Raw genomic sequence first — 18,535 nt, 5'->3', positions numbered from 1 at the left:
AGCTAGTTCCTTTTGGGGCACACATTCAGGGGGAGTTCCGTCTAGATTTCATTGACTTATCTCTTGCAAATCGTGTTGTTTTCATCATCCACCAAAAAGGAGGAGATTGAAAGGGCATTTCCCTACTTTATGTTTTGGATGATGATGACAACCCTTTGTGGTCTAATCGTGTGCTATATGGTTCAGGTTCTCGATGCTTAGGCTTACATCAGATTGCTATTGCCTCTCGTAGGAAAAGATCGAAGACGTGTCCTCTACGCTTTTATTATCTTTGGTCGTAGAGTACCCGTACTATCAAGAGGGAATCCTCATTAGGAAGCTCTCGGGGAATTAGTTCACGTACAATTTCCTCACCCCTCCTTTGTCTTCCTCAGTTGTGAGAGAGAGAGTTCCCCCTGTCTTTCCTTCGTGTTTCTGCTCTTCCCAGCAGTTGTACCGCTCCCTGGAGCGGTTGTACCGCTGGACCTTGACGCTCTCCAGCTTTGACCGAGCGGTTGTACCGCTGCCTCCGGGCGGTGGTACCGCCACCTTGCTCAACAAAGGCTAGGGCGGTGGTTCCGGCCATGCACCGCTCAAGTACCGCTCAAGGTTCTGTTTTGATGTGGTTCTTGGGCGGTGGTGGCCCGGTTGATCCGGTCGATCCTTGATGACCGGTACCACCGGTGGTCTGAGCGGTTCTTCCGCTCAGAACTTCGCCGTCCAAGAGCTCAAGGCCATGCGGTTGTTCCGGTCTTGCACCGCTCAAGTACCGGTCTCGTCTCTATTTCGAGGCGGTAGTTGTGCGATGGCTGGGCGGTTGGTCCGGTCATTCTCTTAACCGGTACCACCGCCTAGTGGCCCGGTTGTACCGCCTGGTAGGGTTCTGCAGCTACACCGTGAGTCCCGGTTGTACCGGGACAAGGACCGGTTGTACCGCTGTGGGGCTGAAAACGCAGCAACGGCTGGATTTTTAGGGTTGGTATTTAAGAGAGCTTCTCCCACCTACCACTCTCACCTTTTACCTCTCTCACTCCACCATTAATGCACTTCAAGCTCTCTTTCCCAATCTCTCTCTCTAGCCACTCAAACTTGTTGATTTGCTAGGCATTGAAGGAGGAGACCTAGATCTACACTTCCACCAAAGGATATTTGCTTCCCCCATACTTTATTGTGTGGATTTTGTTACTCTTGGGTGTTTGAGCACCCTAGACGGTTGAGGTCACCTCGGAGCCATATTCCATTGTGGTGAAGCTTCGTGGTTTTGTTGGGAGCCTCCAATTAAGTTGTGGAGAGAACCCCAACCTTGTTTGTAAAGGTTCGGTCGCCGCCTTCAAGGGCACCAATAGTGGAATCACGGCATCTCGCATTGTGTGAGGGCGTGAGGAGAATACAGTGGCCCTAGTGGCTTCTTGGGGAGCATGGTGCCTCCACACCGCTCCAACGGAGACGTACTTCCCCTCAAAGGGAAGGAACTTCGGCAACACATCCTCGTCTCCACCGTCTCAACTCTTGGTTATCTCGTGCCTTTATTTGAGCAAGCTTATTTGTTTCATATCTCTTGCTTGCTTGTGTTCCTATCCTTGTTGCATCATATAGGTTGCTCACCTAGTTGCATATCTAGACAACCTACTTTGATGCAAAGTTTAAATTGTTAAAGAAAAGCTAAAAATTGTTAGTTGCCTATTCACCCCCCCCCCTCTAGTCAACCATATCGATCCTTTCACCCGTGATATGATACGCTCTTTCACACATAAACCTCCTTATATCTTCCTCAAAACAGCCACTATACCTACCTATTATGGCATTTCCATAGCCATTCCGAGATAATATTGCCATGCAACTTTCCACCATCCAGTTTATCATGACACATCCATCATTGTCATATTGCTTGGCATGATCATGTAGTTGACATAGTATTTGGGGCAAAGCCACCGTTCATAATTTTTTCATACTTGTCACTCTTGATTCATTGCATATACCGGTACATCGCCGGAGGCATCCATATAGAGTCATACTTTGTTCTAGTATCGAGTTGTAATCATTGAGTTGTAAATAAATAAAAGTGTGATGATCATCATTCAATAGAGCATTGTCCCAAAAAAAGAGAAAGGCCAAAGAAAAAAAGAAGGCCCAAAAAAGGGGCAATGCTACTATTCTTTTTTCCACACTTGTGCTTCAAAGTAGCACCATGTTTTTCATATAGAGAGTCTCTTGAGTTATTACTTTCATAGACTAGTGGGAATTTTCATTATAGAACTTGGCTTGTATATTCCAACAATGGGCCTCCTCAAGTGCCCTAGGTCTTCATGAGCAAGCAAGTTGGATGCACACCCTCTTAGTTTCTTTTGTTGAGCTTTCATACATTTATAGCTCTAGTGCATCTGTTGCCTGGCAATCCCTACTCCTTGCATTAACATCAATTTATGGGCATCTCCATAGCCCATTGATTAGCCTCGTTGATGTGAGACTTTCTCTTTTTTTGTCTTCTCCACATAACCCCCATCATTATATTCTATTCCACCCATAGTGCTATATCCATGGCTCACGCTCATGTATTGCGTGAAAGTTTATGAGTTTGAAATTATTAAGGTATGAAACAATTGCTTGGCTTGTCATCGGGGTTGTGCATGATGAGAGCATTATTGTGTGACGAAAATGGAGCATGACTAAACTATATGATTTTGTAGGGATGAACTTTCTTTGGCCATGTTACTTTAAGAAAACATAATTGCTTTGTTGGTTTGCTTGAAGTATTATTATTTTTATGTCAATATAAACTTTTGTCTTGAATCTTTCTAATCTGAATATTCATACCACAATTAAGAAGATTTGCATTGAAATTATGCCAAGTAGCACTCCGCATCAAAAATTCTCTTTTTATCATTTACCTACTCGAGGACGAGCAGGAATTAAGCTTGGGGATGCCTGATACGTCTCCAACGTATCTATAATTTTTGATTGCTCCATGCTATATTATCTATTGTTTTGGACTATATTGGGCTTTATTTTCCACTTTTACATTATTTTTGGGACTAACCTATTAACTGGAGGCCCAGCCCAGAATTGTTGTTTTTGCCTATTTCAGTGTTTCGAAGAAACGGAATATCAAACGGAGTCCAAACGGAATGAAACCTCCGGGAACGTGATTTTCTCACCGAACATGATCCAGGAGACTTGGACCCTACGCCAAGGCATCAGAGAGGCGGTCACGAGGGTGGGGGCGCCCCCCCTAGGGCACGCCCCCTTGCCTCGTGGGCCCCTCGGTGCTCCACCAACGTACTCCTTCCTCCTATATATACCTACGTACCCCCAAACGATCAGAAGGAGAGCCAAAAACCTAATTCCACCACCGCAACTTTCTGTATCCACGACATCCCATCTTGGGGCCTGTTCCGGAGCTCTGCCGGAGAGGACCGTCATCACGGAGGGCTTCTTCATCATCATAGCCCCTCCGATGAAGTGTGAGTAGTTTACCTCAGACCTTCGGGTCCATAGTTAGTAGCTAGATGGCTTCTTCTCTCTTTTTGGATCTCAATACAAAGTTCTCCCCCTCTTTTGTGGAGATCTATTCGATGTAATCTTATTTTTGCGGGGTGTTTGTTGAGAGCGATGAATTGTGGGTTTATGATCAAGTCTATCTATGAATAATATTTGAATCTTCTCTGAATTCTTTTATGTATGATTGGTTATCTTCGCAAGTCTCTTCGAATTATCCGTTTGGTTTGGCCAACTAGATTGGTAGTTCTTGCCATGGGAGAAGTGCTTAGCTTTGGGTTCGATCTTGCGGTGTCCTTTCCCAGTGACAGAAGGGGCAGTAAGGCATGTTTTGCATCGTTGCCATCGAGGATAACAAGATGGGGTTTATTTCATATTGCATGAATTTATCTCTCTACATCATGTCATCTTGCTTAAAGCGTTACTCTGTTTTTAACTTAATACTCTAGATGCATGCTGGATAGTGGTCGATGAGTGGAGTAATAGTAGTAGATGCAGAATCGTTTCGGTCTACTTGTCACGGACGTGATGCCTATATACATGATCATGCCTAGATATTCTCATAACTATGCTCAATTCTGTCAATTGCTCAACAGTAATTTGTTCACCCACCATAGAATACTTATGCTCTTGAGAGAAGCCACTAGTGAAACCTATGGCTCCCGGGTCTATTCTCATCATATCAATCTCCATCACTTTAATCTTGTTTTGCTTTTACTTTGCCTTTTACTTTTCACTTTTCATCTCTATACCAAAAATACCAAAAATATTATATCTATCAGATCTCACTCTCGTAAGTGACCGTGAAGGGATTGACAACCCCTAATCGCGTTGGTTGCGAGTAGCTATGGTTTTGTGCAGGTACGAGGGACTTGAGCGTGGCCTCCTACTGGATTGATACCTTGGTTCCCAAAAACTAAGGGAAATACTTATGCTACTCTGCTGCATCATCCCTTCCTCTTCGAGGAAATCCAACGCAAGCTCAAGAGGTAGCAGAGAGCTCCCAACAAGTAAAAGAAGAATATGAAATCTTTTGGGGTTTTCTTTTTAATTACTACTACAAGCATGGAAAGTAACTAATTAAAAGCTACAACTAATTTTTTGGTTTTTCTTAAGGTTCATTAAACACACAAGAAGAAGGCATACTAAGGAAAATAAACTAGCATGGATGATACAATGAAAAAAATATGAGCTCCAACATCTAGCAATAATTGTGTAAACATAAATGTAATGTCGGTGAGAAATACGTACTCCCCCAAGCTTAGGCTTTTGGCCTAAGTTGGTCTATGGCCACGGCTGGCCTCGCGGATATCCATAATAGTAGTTGGGGTCGTATTGAGAAGAAGAAGAAGAAGAAGACTCTGATTGCCACTGGCTGACAATCATCTCCGGATCCCACTGGTAATTAGACTGTCATGAAGGATCAACTTGTGGTTCCGGCTCTGGCTCCATGGCTGGTGCAGGGTTCTGGTAGGCGTGAATAGCCTTCAACGGAACAAGGTACTGGCCTGCAGATAAATCAAACAAAGAAGGAGCAGGCAGAGTAATAGTCTCGGGATGATGTTTATTAAAGAACAATTTGTATTTAAGCTCTCCTTCCCTATTCTTAACAATAAAATCATGTGCCACCATACTTTTATAATCTACATAAACATGAGGCAGCACTTTTTCTTCCTTCTCATAATGCCTAATAGGTATGTTAAAATGTGCAGCTAGGCGTGAAGCATAGATGCCTCCAAAGATGGGCCCCTTTGTACGGTTCAGACTTAACCATTTAGCAATAATGCCGCCCATACTAACAGAGTTATCACCGTATAAACCATGGAGCAAAATAGTAATATCAGGGACACTAAGGTTTCCATAGTTTCCGCGACCAATTAAACAATGACTAGCAAATAATGCAAAATAGCGTAAAACAGGAAAATGTATGCTAGTGATTTGTGCATCGGAAACCTTCCTTGTTTCCCCTACAGTGATAGTATCAATAAACCCATCCACATCATCACGATGTGATTCTTCTGTCTTGCCCTCGGGACTAATCAAACCCGACAAAAATCATAAAGTGACATCTCCTTATACTCATCATATAAATGAAACTCCACCATAGGTGGTGAGCTCCTAGAATGGAAACGAAAGTTTTGCACAAAGATATTTGTGAGTAAGAGATACTGATCGCATTGGTCGTGGAAGAAAGCGGTGAGGCCTGCATTCTTAGCCAATTCATGAAAATCTTCAGAAATCCCAGCTGCTCTCAAGAAATCATCGGAAGGCCATTCACACGCCCGAACCTCCGGGTGCGAGGCAGATTATACTTAGTCTTCGGTGCCTTTTCCTTCGGGCTTCGGCTCGATGAGCCCCTCAAAAGTCTCTTCATCATTTTATGAAAAATTCTGAAATTTTAGTAACTTCAAAATAAAAGTAAACAAAACTCAATAATATTGATAGCAACTACTCCTACAAGTGCCTAGGGCCTATATCATGCATCAAAACTACTTTTGACCATGTAAATTTGACATGCAGGCTCAATAATAGGGTCACCTAAGCAGCAAGAATTTGCAATTAATAAAGCACTAGAACAAAAACTAATTGGACCAATGGAGGAGTCACATACCAAGGAACAATCTCCCCAAGCAGTTTTGTGAGAGGTGCTTTGAGCAGGGAGATCGAAAATGGCAGCAAAACGAGCTTGGACTCGGGTTTGAGCTGGTTATTCGTGTTTGGGGGAGGAAGAAGGAGTGTGTGGGTGAAAGGATAAGTGGAGAAGGGCCACCGTGGGCCCACGAGGCAGGGGAGCGTGCCCAGGAGGGTAGGGCACGCCCTCCACCCTCGTGGGCAGGTGGTTGACCCCCTGCTGTGTTCTCGGTGCCAAATATTCTCAAATACTCTAGAAAAAATCATATTTAAATTTCAGGGCATTTGGAGAACTTTTATTTTTGGGGTATTTTTTATATTGCACGGATAATCAGATAACAAACAGAAAAATATTTATTTTTATTTTATTTAATATAAATAACAGAAAGTAAAAGTGGGGTATAGAAGGTTGTGCCTTCTAGTTTCATCCATCTCATGATCATCAAAAGGAATCCACTAACAAGGTTGATCAAGTCTTGTTAACGAACTCATTCAGAATAACATGGAACCGGAGAAATTTCGAATAACACTATGTTACCTCAATGGGGTATGCACATCCCCAATAATAAGAATATCATATTTCTTCTTAACAGTAGGAAGAGGAAATTCAAAACCTCCAAATATAATCGATGGAATTTTTCCAATAGAGTTAATACTATGAACTTGAGGTTGTTTCCTCGGAAAGTGTACCGTATGCTCATTACCATTAACATGAAAAGTGACATTGCCTTTAGTGCAATCAATAACAGCCCCTGCAGTATTCAAAAAGGGTCTTCCAAGAATAATAGACATACTATCGTCCTCAGGAATATCAAGAATAACAAAGTCCGTTAAAATAGTAAAGTTTGCAACTACAATAGGCACATCCTCACAAATACCGACAGGTATAGCAGTTGATTTATCAGCCATTTGCAAAGATATTTTAGTAGGTGTCAACTTATTCAAATCAAGTCTACGATATAAAGAGAGAGGCATGACACTAACACCGGCTCCAAGATCACATAAAGCAGTTTTAACATAGTTTCTTTTAATAGAGCATGGTATAGTGGGTACACCAGGATCTCCAAGTTTCTTAGGTATTCCACCCTTAAAAGTATAATTAGCAAGCATGGTGGAAATTTCAGCTTCCGGTATCTTTCTTCTATTTGTAACAATTTCTTTCATATACTTGGCATATGGATTCATTTTAAGCATATCAGTTAATCACATACGCAAAAAGATAGGTCTAATCATTCAGCAAAGCGCTCAAAATCCTCATCATCCTTTTTCTTGGATGGTTTGGGAGGAAAAGGCATGGGTTTCTGAACCCATGGTTCTCTTTCTTTACCGTGTTTCCTAGCAACAAAGTCTTTCTTATCATAACGTTGATTCTTTGATTGTGGGTTATCAAGATCAATAGCAGGTTCAATTTCTATATCATTATCATTACTAGGTTGAGCATCAACATGAACATTATCATTAACACTAGTTTCAGGTTCATTACCAGATTGAGTTTCAGCATCAAAAATATAAATATCATTAGGATTCTCAGGTGTTTCAGCAATAGGTTCACTAGAAGCATGCAAAGTCCTATCATTTTTCTTTTTCTTCCTTTTAGAAGGACTAGGTGCATCTACATTATTTCTGTGAGAATCTTGCTCAATTCTCTTAGGATGGCCTTCAGGATACAAAGGTTCCTGAGTCATTCTACCACCTCTAGTCATAACTCTAACAACATTATCATTATCGTTACTATTCAATTCATTGAGCAAATCATTTTGAGCTTTAAGTACTTGTTCTACTTGAGTGGTAACCATAGAAGCATGTTTACTAATGAGTTTAAGTTCACCTTTAACATTAGCCATATAATCACCCAAGTGTTCAAGCATATTTGAATTGTATTTCAATTGTCTACCAAAATAAGCATTAAAGTCTTCTTGCTTAGCCATAAATTTATCAAACTCATCTAAGCATGGGCTAGCAAACTTAGTAAATGGGATTTCAGCTTTATCATATCTATAGAGAGAATTTACCTTTACTACCTGTGTCGGGTTATCAAGACCATCAGTTTCTTCAACAAGCGGTAAATCAAGATCATGTATTTCTTCAATAGGAGGTAATTTCTTAACATCTTCAACTTTAATACCTTTTTCTTTCATAGATTTCTTTGCCTCTTGCGTATCTTCAGGACTGAGAAATAGAATACCCCTCTTTTTCGGAGTTGGTTTAGGAATAGGCTCAGGAATTGGCTCCGGAGGTGACCAATTATTTTCATTTGTCAACATATTATTCAATAGAATTTCAGCTTCATCCGGTGTTCTTTCCCTGAAAATAGAACCAGCACAACTATCCAGGTAATCTCTGGAAGCATCGGTTAGTCCATTATAAAAGATATCAAGTATTTCATTTTCCTTAAGAGGATGGTCAGGCAAAGCATTAAGTAATTGGAGAAGCCTCCCCCAAGCTTATGGGAGACTCTCTTCTTCAATTTGCACAAAATTATATATATCCCTTAAAGCAGCTTGTTTCTTATGAGCATGGAGATATTTAGCAGAGAAGTAATAAACAACATCCTGGGGACTACGCATTCTAGCATTTAAAGATTGCTTATTACATTTAGCAAATAACCTCTTAAGTTTGTATCTATCTTTGCAAGCTAAAATAGCTAAAGAGGCTTCTTGATCAAAAACATAACCCTCGGGAATAACAAGTCATTCTTCATCATCACTTTCATCACTATTATCAGATTCAATATTTTCAATCTCTCTAGCCCTAGCAAGTTGTTCATCCAGAAATTCACCAAGTGGCACAATAGTATCAAGCATAGAAGTAGTTTCATCATAAGTATCATGCATAGCAGAAGTAGCATCATCAATAACATGCGACATATCAGAACGAATAGCAGAAGCAGGTTTAGGTGTCGCAAGCTTACTCAAACAGAAGGAGAATCAAGTGCAAAGCTAGATGGCAGTTCCTTACCTCCCCTCGTAGTTGAGGGATAAATCTTGGTTCTTGGATCTTTCAAGTTCTTCATAATGATAAGCAGATATAAATCCCAAGTGACTCAAAGAATAGAGTTATGCTCCCTGGCAACGGCGCCAGAAAATAGTCTTGATAACCCACAAGTATAGGGGATCGCAACAGTTTTCGAGGGTAAAGTATTCAACCCAAATTTATTGATTCGACACAAGGGGAGCCAAAGAATACTCTCAAGTATTAGCAGCTGAGTTGTCAATTCAACCACACCTGGAAACTTAGTATCTGCAGCAAAGTATTTAGTAGCAAAGTAATATGATAGTAGTGGTAACGGTAACAAAACGTAACGGTAGTAAAAGTAATGTTTTTGGTATTTTGTAGTGATGATAGCAATAGCAACGGGAAAGTAAATAAGCTGCCTACAATATTAATAATCACATAGCAGATGTAGCAGAAGGGCGCATGAGTAGGGTCGTGTGAACCAGGTATCAGCTGCCTACAATATTAATAATCACATATTCCCATCATTTGTTTTCAAATGTCCTAATCTCACAGTCTTGACATCTTTTGTTTCACTTTTCAGTGGTTACAAAGCTCCAGAGTATGCATCTCGAGGAGTTTACTCAATGAAGACAGATGTGTTCAGCTTTGGCATTCTGGTTCTGGTGATTATTAGTGGCCGAAAGAATACCATACTCAACAAGAAAGGGGATACTGTTGGTGATCTTGTACGAGATGTGAGTGAAAACATACATTTCAAGCAACATTTTTTATCCGCTCTCAATATTAGAAAATAGGCTTACTACAATTTTTTTACTTAAGTGGTGAGTTTTAACCTATACCATTGCTTGGCATCAAAAGTTGTGAACTTTTCTAATAGGGTGTGGAAAAGCAAGACTTATTTTAATACCTGGCCCATATAAATTGCATTGCATCTCTTTAAAGTCAAATGTATTATACATTTCAGACCTGGCATATGTGGAAGGACCAAAGGTTGCATGAGCTTGTGGATCCGTTGTTAGGGGACAGATACGAAGTCACGGAGATAATGAGATGTGCTCAGGTGGCACTGCTTTGTGCTCAGGAAGATCCAGCAAATCGGCCCACCATGATAGATGTTGCTGCAATGCTGAACTCTGAAAGCATAAGCTTACCAATGGAGCCTAAGCAGCCCGCTAAGCTAATCCATGGGTGTGCTGACAGAGACATGACATCGACATACATGGGCCAATCAAGCAGGACAATACACATAACCATAACAAGTTCAGCTCCAATGTCGATTAGAGTTCGAATCATTCTAGACAATGTCGACTAGAGTTCGAATCATTCTAGACCCGGAGGTTTGATATGATGAACATTTAGTGCTACCATCTGGAATATATAATTAGAATGTAAGGATTATGTGCCTTTTTTATGGCTCAGGTAGTGTAGATATCAAGACCTGTTTTGTGGAGTGAAAATAATTAAATAAACATGTGTTTGTGGTTGGTACCAGCTACCAGACTGATTTTCCATCAGCTACATTGTAATTCAGACCTACAATGTTTCATTTTTTGTTGTTCCTATTTTCTACGGCACCAGAGCTAGGGATCTCGGAATCTTTGCAAGCTGGATCATCGGATTTGCCAAGTTCGGTTGTAGATGCTCTAACTACACAGGCTTTTTTGGACTTCGATCCTCCTCAAGTTCGTCAATCTGGAGCTCCGGCGTAGATTCCTGCCGTCTCCTTAGGGCAGCGAGCTTAGAGTTTCTTACCGTGCATGCGCAACGGCGAGATTTGATGTCAGTTGCTTTAGATTTACTCCCTCAGTCCCATAATATAAGACATTTTTGCAAGCTGTTTTAGCTTAGCTTGCAAAAACGTCTTATATTATGGAATGGAGGGGGTATTCAAGAGTGCTCACTTGCACGAAGACTTCCTAGTTATCATCGACAAGGTAAGCCGACTTTGATATGGAAGCGGTTATAGCGGTGCGTTGGTGGCACATTGTAGGGCTGTTGTTCGATGGTCTAGAAACCTTGATGTAATTTTTATTATGTGTGGGGTCCTTTGTACTTCCTCTATAAATAAATATAAGAGTGTTTAGAACACTAAAGCTTTACCGAAAAAGGCTTTCGTCCCGCTTTATATATAAACCATCGATCAACAACACTCGATACAAACACACGTCCCCACAACACACACCCAAGGCAGGATACATAGGCGTTGATCGCAACAACATCATTCCTAGCACTACGCAAAGAGGTGAAGCCGCATATGACGAACCGTGGGCTCCAAGGCGGCGCCTTTAGGAAGGGGACGACACCAGAGCGCCGCCACCGCCCGATCCGAGGATCAGAGTTTCCCCTGGAACAACACGACGGGCAATGAGAGCCGTGACGACGCCTTCAAGAAGGGAACGAGTTTCGCCACCGCCGGTCCGTCCGAAGATAGAGCAGGTTTTCATCCCGGGCACCATTCACCGCCACTGATCGCCACACCCCAGCTACCACGCCGCCCACACGGCCGTGGCAACTGCAGCACCAAGCCACAGCCTCTGCCCATGAGCACCGCGGACCCACCACCAGGGCCGCCGCCCCGGCATCCAAGACCTTAACACCACCTCATCCGAGATCCGCCGCTACCCCAACCAAAGACACGAGCGGAAAGGACCCGCCTTTCGCACCCTTGGGCTGCCCCCAGTGCTGAGACCCAATTGGCCGGCCAAAACTGGCCTCCATCGACCCGTCTTGCGGCACCGGGCGTGAGATGAGCTCGGTCCTGCTGCCGGGGCGAGGCGAGCATGGTCCTGCCGCCGAGCGCGAGATGAGCTCGGTCCTGCTGTCAGGCGCGAGACAAGCTCAGTCCTGCTGCTGGGTGCGAGACGAGCTCGGTCCTGCTGCCGAGTGCGAGGCGAGTGATGGACCGCAGCTGGGGGAGGGCCAACCCTTCGACCAAGCTAGCGGTCGAACGACGAGATAAGGGATTGAAGGTCGAACCGGGCCGCCTACAGATGAGCTGACGCCGGCAATCCATCTGCCACCGTAGCCGACCCGCCGAGCTGCCGTGATGCCAGCTCCGCGAATGGAAGCTCCAAAGAGTTGTGCCACCTCGCCGCCGCCGCCCACAACCAAAGCAGCAGCCACACCGGGCCGCTGCCCTAACCTGCCCCGGCCATCGGAAAAGCTGCGTCATATCCGGCCGGCGCGCATCCACCTTAGCTGGCCAGAGCCTAGCCAGCATGCCATCCGCGCCCGACCAAGAGCAGCCCGACGCGCCACCACCACCACCCTCCAGCGCCGCCAGTTGCCCAAGACGCCACCAGCCACCACCGACCCGGATCTGGGCATGGAACCCCAGATCCGCAGCCTACACGCCCGCCTCGGCAACAGGCACACAACAGCGAGCCAGGGCGCAACGGGAGCGAGGCCACACCAGGAGAGGCCCCCAGCCTCCGGGGGGAGGTCGGAGCCAGAGACAAGAGCCGCACCACGCCATGGCAAGGAGGGCGAGCCCCGCGTCGCACCACGCCAGCCAGGGAGGGAAAGCAGCCCCGCCGACACGGAGCCAGGGGGCGGGAGCGACACGGAAGACGGGGCAGCCTGTCCCACAGTTTACAGAGGAACACTCTTCCTTGGAGGTTGGAGCGCCACACTAAAGCTTTGGTTGCCACATTTTCTTACAAGCAGTGTACTAAACGCTCTTATATTTTAGTGTTCTAAATGCTCTTATATTTTTTTACAGAGGGAGTACTAAAGCAGTGTTCTAAACGCTCTTAATATTTCTTTACGGAGGGAGTATTTTCTATGAACTTTTATAAGTTTTTTTTAAAAAGGTCCTTTTATTTTGAAAAGACCATTGGTCCCAAATTAAGAAGAAAATGTGGCAACGAAAAGTTCCTGAAAAAAAAATGCAACGGAAGTCCACAGTCCACACATTTACCACGCTTAGTCAAAGTCGCCGATCCACACACAAGCTCACCGATAGATACACCCGAGCCCGTCAATGGCGGCAATGAGGACTGCAGCGGGGAGCAGCGAGCATGGCGAGCCCGTCGAGCAGCCTGTGGGGCGCCCAAGGGCAAGCCTCCACCATGGCGCAGCTGATGGGCGTGGACGCGCTCGGGCTGGTCTCCATGGTCGTGCAGGCCGCCCTGGTGGCGCGCCGCCACCGGGATGCCTGCGTGCGGCTCGCGCAGCACGTGGAGCTCGTTGGCGGCCTGCTCGGGGAGCTGGAGCTCGCCGAGCTGATGCGTCGGGAGGCCACCAGGCGGCCGCTGGAGCAGCTCGGCGGCGCGCTGCGGCGGTGCTACGCGCTGGTCACGGCGTGCCAGGACTGCGGCTACCTGCGCCGCCTGCTCCTGGGAGCCCGGATGGCCGAGGAGCTCCGCGCCGCGCAGCATGAGATCGACATGTTCATCCACCTCATCCCGCTCATCGCCCTCGTCGACAATTCCACTGCAGATAGTCGCCGTGTCAAGGTTAGTAAGCAGTATCAAAATTGGGGTAACCACTGATTTCAGAGCTGATATCAAAACTGAAACCTCTGATTTCAGAGCAATTTTACTTAAATTCGGTCGAACTGAGTCTGAATTGGGGTCCAATTGCAGATTGTTAAATGTTAATTGCCAGTTAAACAATTCGATATCCTTAATTTACAGTGAGTAATGCTAGAGCTACGGGGGATTGCTTACGGATTTAACGGACTAATTAATCGTGGACCAATAGGATTGGAGATTACAGCTGACCTCAACCATACAATCTGTGCTGGTTAGTTGTACATCAATAACGATGATATTTGATATTGTCTAGCAGGCTGATGAGGGGGTGCTCACTGTAGTCACAGATAGTTCAAATCGTCACATCAGGTCAGATTATTCTTCCATTATGTAGCTTATTATTACAGGATGTACGCCACATCAATGAATTTGTTTTACTTAAGATGCAAAATGATTTGCAATATTCAAGTTAATGTCATGCTCAAGTTATGTACTATGCCATAAGTTCAGTTATACAGACTCAAATAGTCAAATGCATGAAGTTTCCCACTTCTTATGACTATTGAAACCAAAGCTGGGTGGCACAAGAATGATGAGATTTTCCTACATTTAGGATTCCAAACAAAGGAGCTACCAAACTCTGTGGTATTGGAGAACACCCATTTGTAGGTAAGCTCGCTCTTCTGTGAATTTCCTAATGCGCTTAATCGTGGACTCAGATGTGGAAACTAATTGACTGAGGTTTCATGTCAATGCTATATGCTTCAAGGATTTCAGATTGCTTCATTGTATCCATATGAATGATTTTGATATGACTTTTGTTACACATGCATACTTTTTCATGAATTTAACTGTAGTAAAATAGAAGTTATTTAGCACGTCATGAAAGAGCACTAGCTACTGGAAGCAATCATACATGTATGATACTACCTCTGTAAACAAATATTAGACCGAACATAGAGTTCTGTACTTGAGAAATTCCTTTAGCACATACTTACTCCATTAGTAACCACATGAAACACAAACAAACTGGATCATTCTCTCAATATTTTTTTATACTTTTAGTAGTGTCGATGTTTGTTAAATCTCCATTGGTGACAAGGGTAGATTATCTGTGAGTCAGGAAAAGTGGACCTGCGAGAACAGAATATCGTTGACATTGAAGAACTTGTGGAGCTTTGTACCCGTATGGAAGAGGCTTGCGCAGGATTCACAAGGTTCGATTTCTGTCAGATCTTGGATGCTACAGAAAATTTCTCAGAGAAGATGATAGTTGGGTGGGGAGGATTTGGGAAGGTGTACAAGGTAAGCCAACATAGCAACAAGTTAACAAAGTGAATGCATATCTCCCTTGTCCTCCTAATAAAGTGTGGATGTCCGCTTAGAGAAAGTTAATTTTAACTCCTTTTTAAAAAAATTTACAGGGCCAGTTGCCTGGTGGACTTAATGTTGCCATCAAAAGAGCTGATGAGCACGCAGCAATGCTTGAAGTCAACAGTGAATTGCAGCTTGCAAAGCTTCAGCATGCCAATGTGATTAGGTTATTGGGGTGGTGCATCCATGGGAAAGAAAGGATTCTAGTGTATGACTTCATGCAAAATGGTTCCTTGGATCGTTACATATATGGTAAGTTTTCCCTAATGTAAGTTATTTCCAAGCGTACCTCGTTTAATTCCAAGTATGTATGTGCACGAATGCAAATCCTCTACGATTAAATCAAGGCTACAACAACCCTAATTCCATATCATAATTGATTTGAAACTATTGTAATTTGGTTTAGAGCAGAAGAAAAAATTCAAAAAAAATAATCATTCTTCGAACATTTTGCAGACAGAACAAAAGGGCCAATGCTAAACTGGTCTAAGCGATTCAAGATAATTACAGGGTTAACAGAGGGAATTGTTTACCTGCATAAGCACTCCATGTTCTGGCTTGTCCACAGAGACTTGAAACCACATAATGTCCTCTTGGATTGTAACATGATCCCAAAGATTGCTGATTTTGGTTCAGCTAGAGCACTGAGTTCAGACATAGCAGAAGAGCACACGAGTAGGGTCGTGGGAACTAGGTATCAGCTACACTTGATATATCAATCATCACAGATTCCCACTATTTTGTCTTCAGATGTTCTAATATTACAGTTTTGACATCCTTTGTTTCACCTTTTCAGTGGTTACAAAGCCCCAGAGTATGCATCTCGAGGAGCTTACTCGCTGAAGACAGATGTGTTCAGCTTTGGCGTCTTGGTTTTGGTGATTATTAGTGGCCGAAAGAATACCATACTCGACAAGCAAGGGGATACTGTTGGTGATCTTGTACGAGATGTGAGTGAACTGAACATCTATTTGAAGCAAGGTTTCTTATAGTTCACATTCGCGAGATGTTTACTTTTGTTGCCAGATTATTTTCCTTCTTTTTTGCTGCAGTTCTCTCATGTCAAGCTTGTTGAAAAACTCTTTCAGGCCTGGCATATGTGGAAGGACCAAAGGTTGCATGAGCTTGTGGATCCGTTGTTAGGGGATGGATATGAAGTCGCCGAGATAATAAGATGTGCTCAGGTGGCGCTGCTTTGTGCTCAGGAAGATCCCGCAGACCGGCCCGCCATGACAGATGTTGCTGCAATGCTGAACTCTGAAAGCATAAGCTCACCGATGGAGCCTAAGCAGCCCGCCGCGCTGATCCATGGGTGTGCTGAGAGAGACACGACATCGACATACGTGGGCCAATCAAGCAGGACAATAGACATAACCATAACGAGTTCAGCTCCAATGTCGACCAGAGTTCGAATCATTCTAGACCCAGAGGTTTGATATAATGGAAAACATTCAGTAGTAGCATATGTACAATAAAAATGTAAGCAAGGATTATGGGCTTTTTACGACACAGGTAGTGCACATATTCGAGATATTAAGACCAGTTTTGAATAGTGAAGTAAATAAACATGTTTCTGTGGTACCAACTACCAGACTGATTTTCCATCAGCTACATATTGTAATTCAAACGTGCGATGTTTCGTGTCTTGTTGCTCCTATTTTCTGCAGCATCCGGAGATAGGGATCTCGGAATCTTTGCAAGCTTGATCTTCAGGTCTCTGAGATCATACATGGCAAACCAAAAGTGATACTTAGCCGCCATGTTCAACTTCAACTTGACAAGCAGCAACTTCAACTCATTTTTTTATTATTTTTGCGCATAATCAGACTAGACTTCAACTTGACAAGCTCACAGTTAAGATATGTAGCTGCACACACTACAAACAAACACATCAGGATCTCGAAATAAACGCTGTTCTGGATTGAAAAAAGGCCTTGATGCACCTGAAGATCTCCATGCTCAGGTGGTGTACAATATAACAACTCTGAACTGAAGGTGGTCCTCTTTGTGTGTGCGTGTGTGTGCCACAGAACTCTGAACTCTGAACTGAAGCAGAGAGACGTAAGCAACGACACATAGATTTCTAATAAACTGTTTCTAATACTCGGAATTCATTAGTGCTAGTATAGTTGGAAAGAGAGAAAGATTCATCTTATACTCGGATTCAAAAAAGGTGCGCGTTTTAGCTATGCATGGGCCGACTCGGATTAGCGCGCGTTTTAGATATGAACTCGGATCGCCCCGCGTCTCTTCTTTCTTGATCGCCCCGTCTCCCAAATTCCCGATCTATCTCACCTTGCCCTTCACCGCATCCTCTTCCTCCCTCCCGTCCTGCCGCAGGATCCGTGCTCTCGCGATCATCGTTTGATCGTTCCTCTCGCGACTCCACGGCCGCGACCATGGCCGGCACCACGGTGCTCCCGCCGTCTCTGCTCCCGCGTCGTAGCGCCGCCGCCGCGAGTAAATTGCAAAAAACCACCACATTAGGGGACGCTAAAACAGAAAACCACCACCTTTCTTTTTTTTTTCAAAAAACAACCACGTTTGAGCTGACAGTTTTCAAAAAACACTAATCGCATGATTTGCCGCATCTGAGTGAAAAACTGACCTGTTGGGCCCAATCTCAGGCGCCACGTGGACAGGGGGAGACGGCGCCCGTGACGCGCGCCGTTAGACGGCGTCGCACTGACCTAACGAGCTGGCCCGACCCAGCCATTTCCCCATATCGCATCTAGTCGTCCTAGGTCACTTCCCGCATAGCGACCGGCGGTGGCGGCGGCGGCGTTGACGACGGAGGCGCATGCGGTGACGGTAGGGACGACTGCGACATCGCCATCGCCGATGCTGGTGGCCGCCCCGTCCTTCCTCGCTCTCCGACGGCGCTCCCTGGTACGTTTGGCGCCTCTCGATCCGCCGGCGTCGGCGGAGATGAGCGCGGCGAGGATTGCAACATCTTCAAGTCTGACGACATTGAGGCACGTGCGGCCGCCAAACTGGCCCAGGTCTGGAAGGCCAATCCAGGGCGGAGCCACCACTTCACATCCGGCCTCGGCGGCGTGGAGTGAGTGTTTCCAAAATTCTCTTTTTGATTATGCAGTGTAGTTGAACAATTTGAGTGATTATGCTACTGTAGTTGAACACTTTGAGTGATTTTGCTAGTTTAGCTAGACTCTTTCCTTCGTGTGAATCTCAATTTAGGAATTAGGGTTTGAATCTAATTTTCAATAGTTGAACATAATAATTGTGATGAAGTGAATGTACTGTTAAGTGAATAACTGAATTTAGTTTTAACTTAGCTCAGTTGTGTTTACATAGCTCAGTTTTAACTTAATTGTGGATAACTGAATTTAGTTTAGTTTTAACTTAACTTAGCTCAGTTAGTTTTAACTGAGCTTAATTGTGGATAACTGAATTTAGTTTTAACTTAGCTCAGTTTTAACTTAAAGCAGATTTTTACTGAATTTACTGAATTATGGATAACTGAATTTACTAAATTTCACTGTTAACTTAGTTTTAATTTAGTTTTAACTTAGCTTAGTTTTAACTTAAAGCAGAATTTTACTGTTAACTGAATGTGAGCTTAATTGTGGTTAACTGAATTGACTGTTAACTGAATTTACTGT

General features: G+C 44.0%; 1 protein-coding gene and 1 pseudogene across 2 annotated transcripts; both read left to right on the top strand.

Annotated features, from left to right (window-relative positions):
* The first annotated feature begins 563 nt into the window (after positions 1–563).
* Positions 564–10,375, top strand: LOC123153604 (cysteine-rich receptor-like protein kinase 8; annotated as a pseudogene).
* A 2,632-nt stretch (positions 10,376–13,007) lies between these two features.
* On the top strand, positions 13,008–16,557 carry LOC123148799 (putative cysteine-rich receptor-like protein kinase 20). Of its 2 annotated transcripts, none has more exons than XM_044568287.1 (8): positions 13,008–13,520; positions 13,855–13,907; positions 14,152–14,207; positions 14,662–14,843; positions 14,963–15,164; positions 15,369–15,606; positions 15,709–15,862; positions 16,001–16,557. In XM_044568287.1, exons 1-8 carry the CDS (start codon positions 13,083–13,085, stop codon positions 16,346–16,348), a joined length of 1,671 nt encoding a protein of 556 aa, XP_044424222.1. In that variant the 5' UTR covers positions 13,008–13,082; the 3' UTR covers positions 16,349–16,557. The 2 variants fall into 2 exon arrangements, with proteins under 2 accessions (XP_044424222.1, XP_044424220.1); XM_044568285.1 differs by having other exon boundaries at positions 13,852–13,907.
* Positions 16,558–18,535: the final 1,978 nt, after the last annotated feature.

The sequence above is a fragment of the Triticum aestivum genome, chromosome 7A (assembly GCF_018294505.1).
Source record: "Triticum aestivum cultivar Chinese Spring chromosome 7A, IWGSC CS RefSeq v2.1, whole genome shotgun sequence".
In the NCBI taxonomy this organism is placed as follows: domain Eukaryota; kingdom Viridiplantae; phylum Streptophyta; class Magnoliopsida; order Poales; family Poaceae; genus Triticum; species Triticum aestivum.
Note: the sequence above shows the minus strand (reverse complement) of the source record. Positions and strands in the feature narration are given on the sequence as shown.

Coding starts and splice junctions, on each gene's coding strand:
- LOC123148799 (XM_044568285.1), top strand. CDS start 13,083: ATGGCGAGCCCGTCGAGCAGCCTGTGGGGCGCCCAAGGGCAAGCCTCC. Junction 14,844..14,962: donor GATTTGGGAAGGTGTACAAG/GTAAGCCAACAT, acceptor AAAAATTTACAG/GGCCAGTTGCCTGGTGGACT. Junction 15,607..15,708: donor AGTAGGGTCGTGGGAACTAG/GTATCAGCTACA, acceptor TCACCTTTTCAG/TGGTTACAAAGCCCCAGAGT.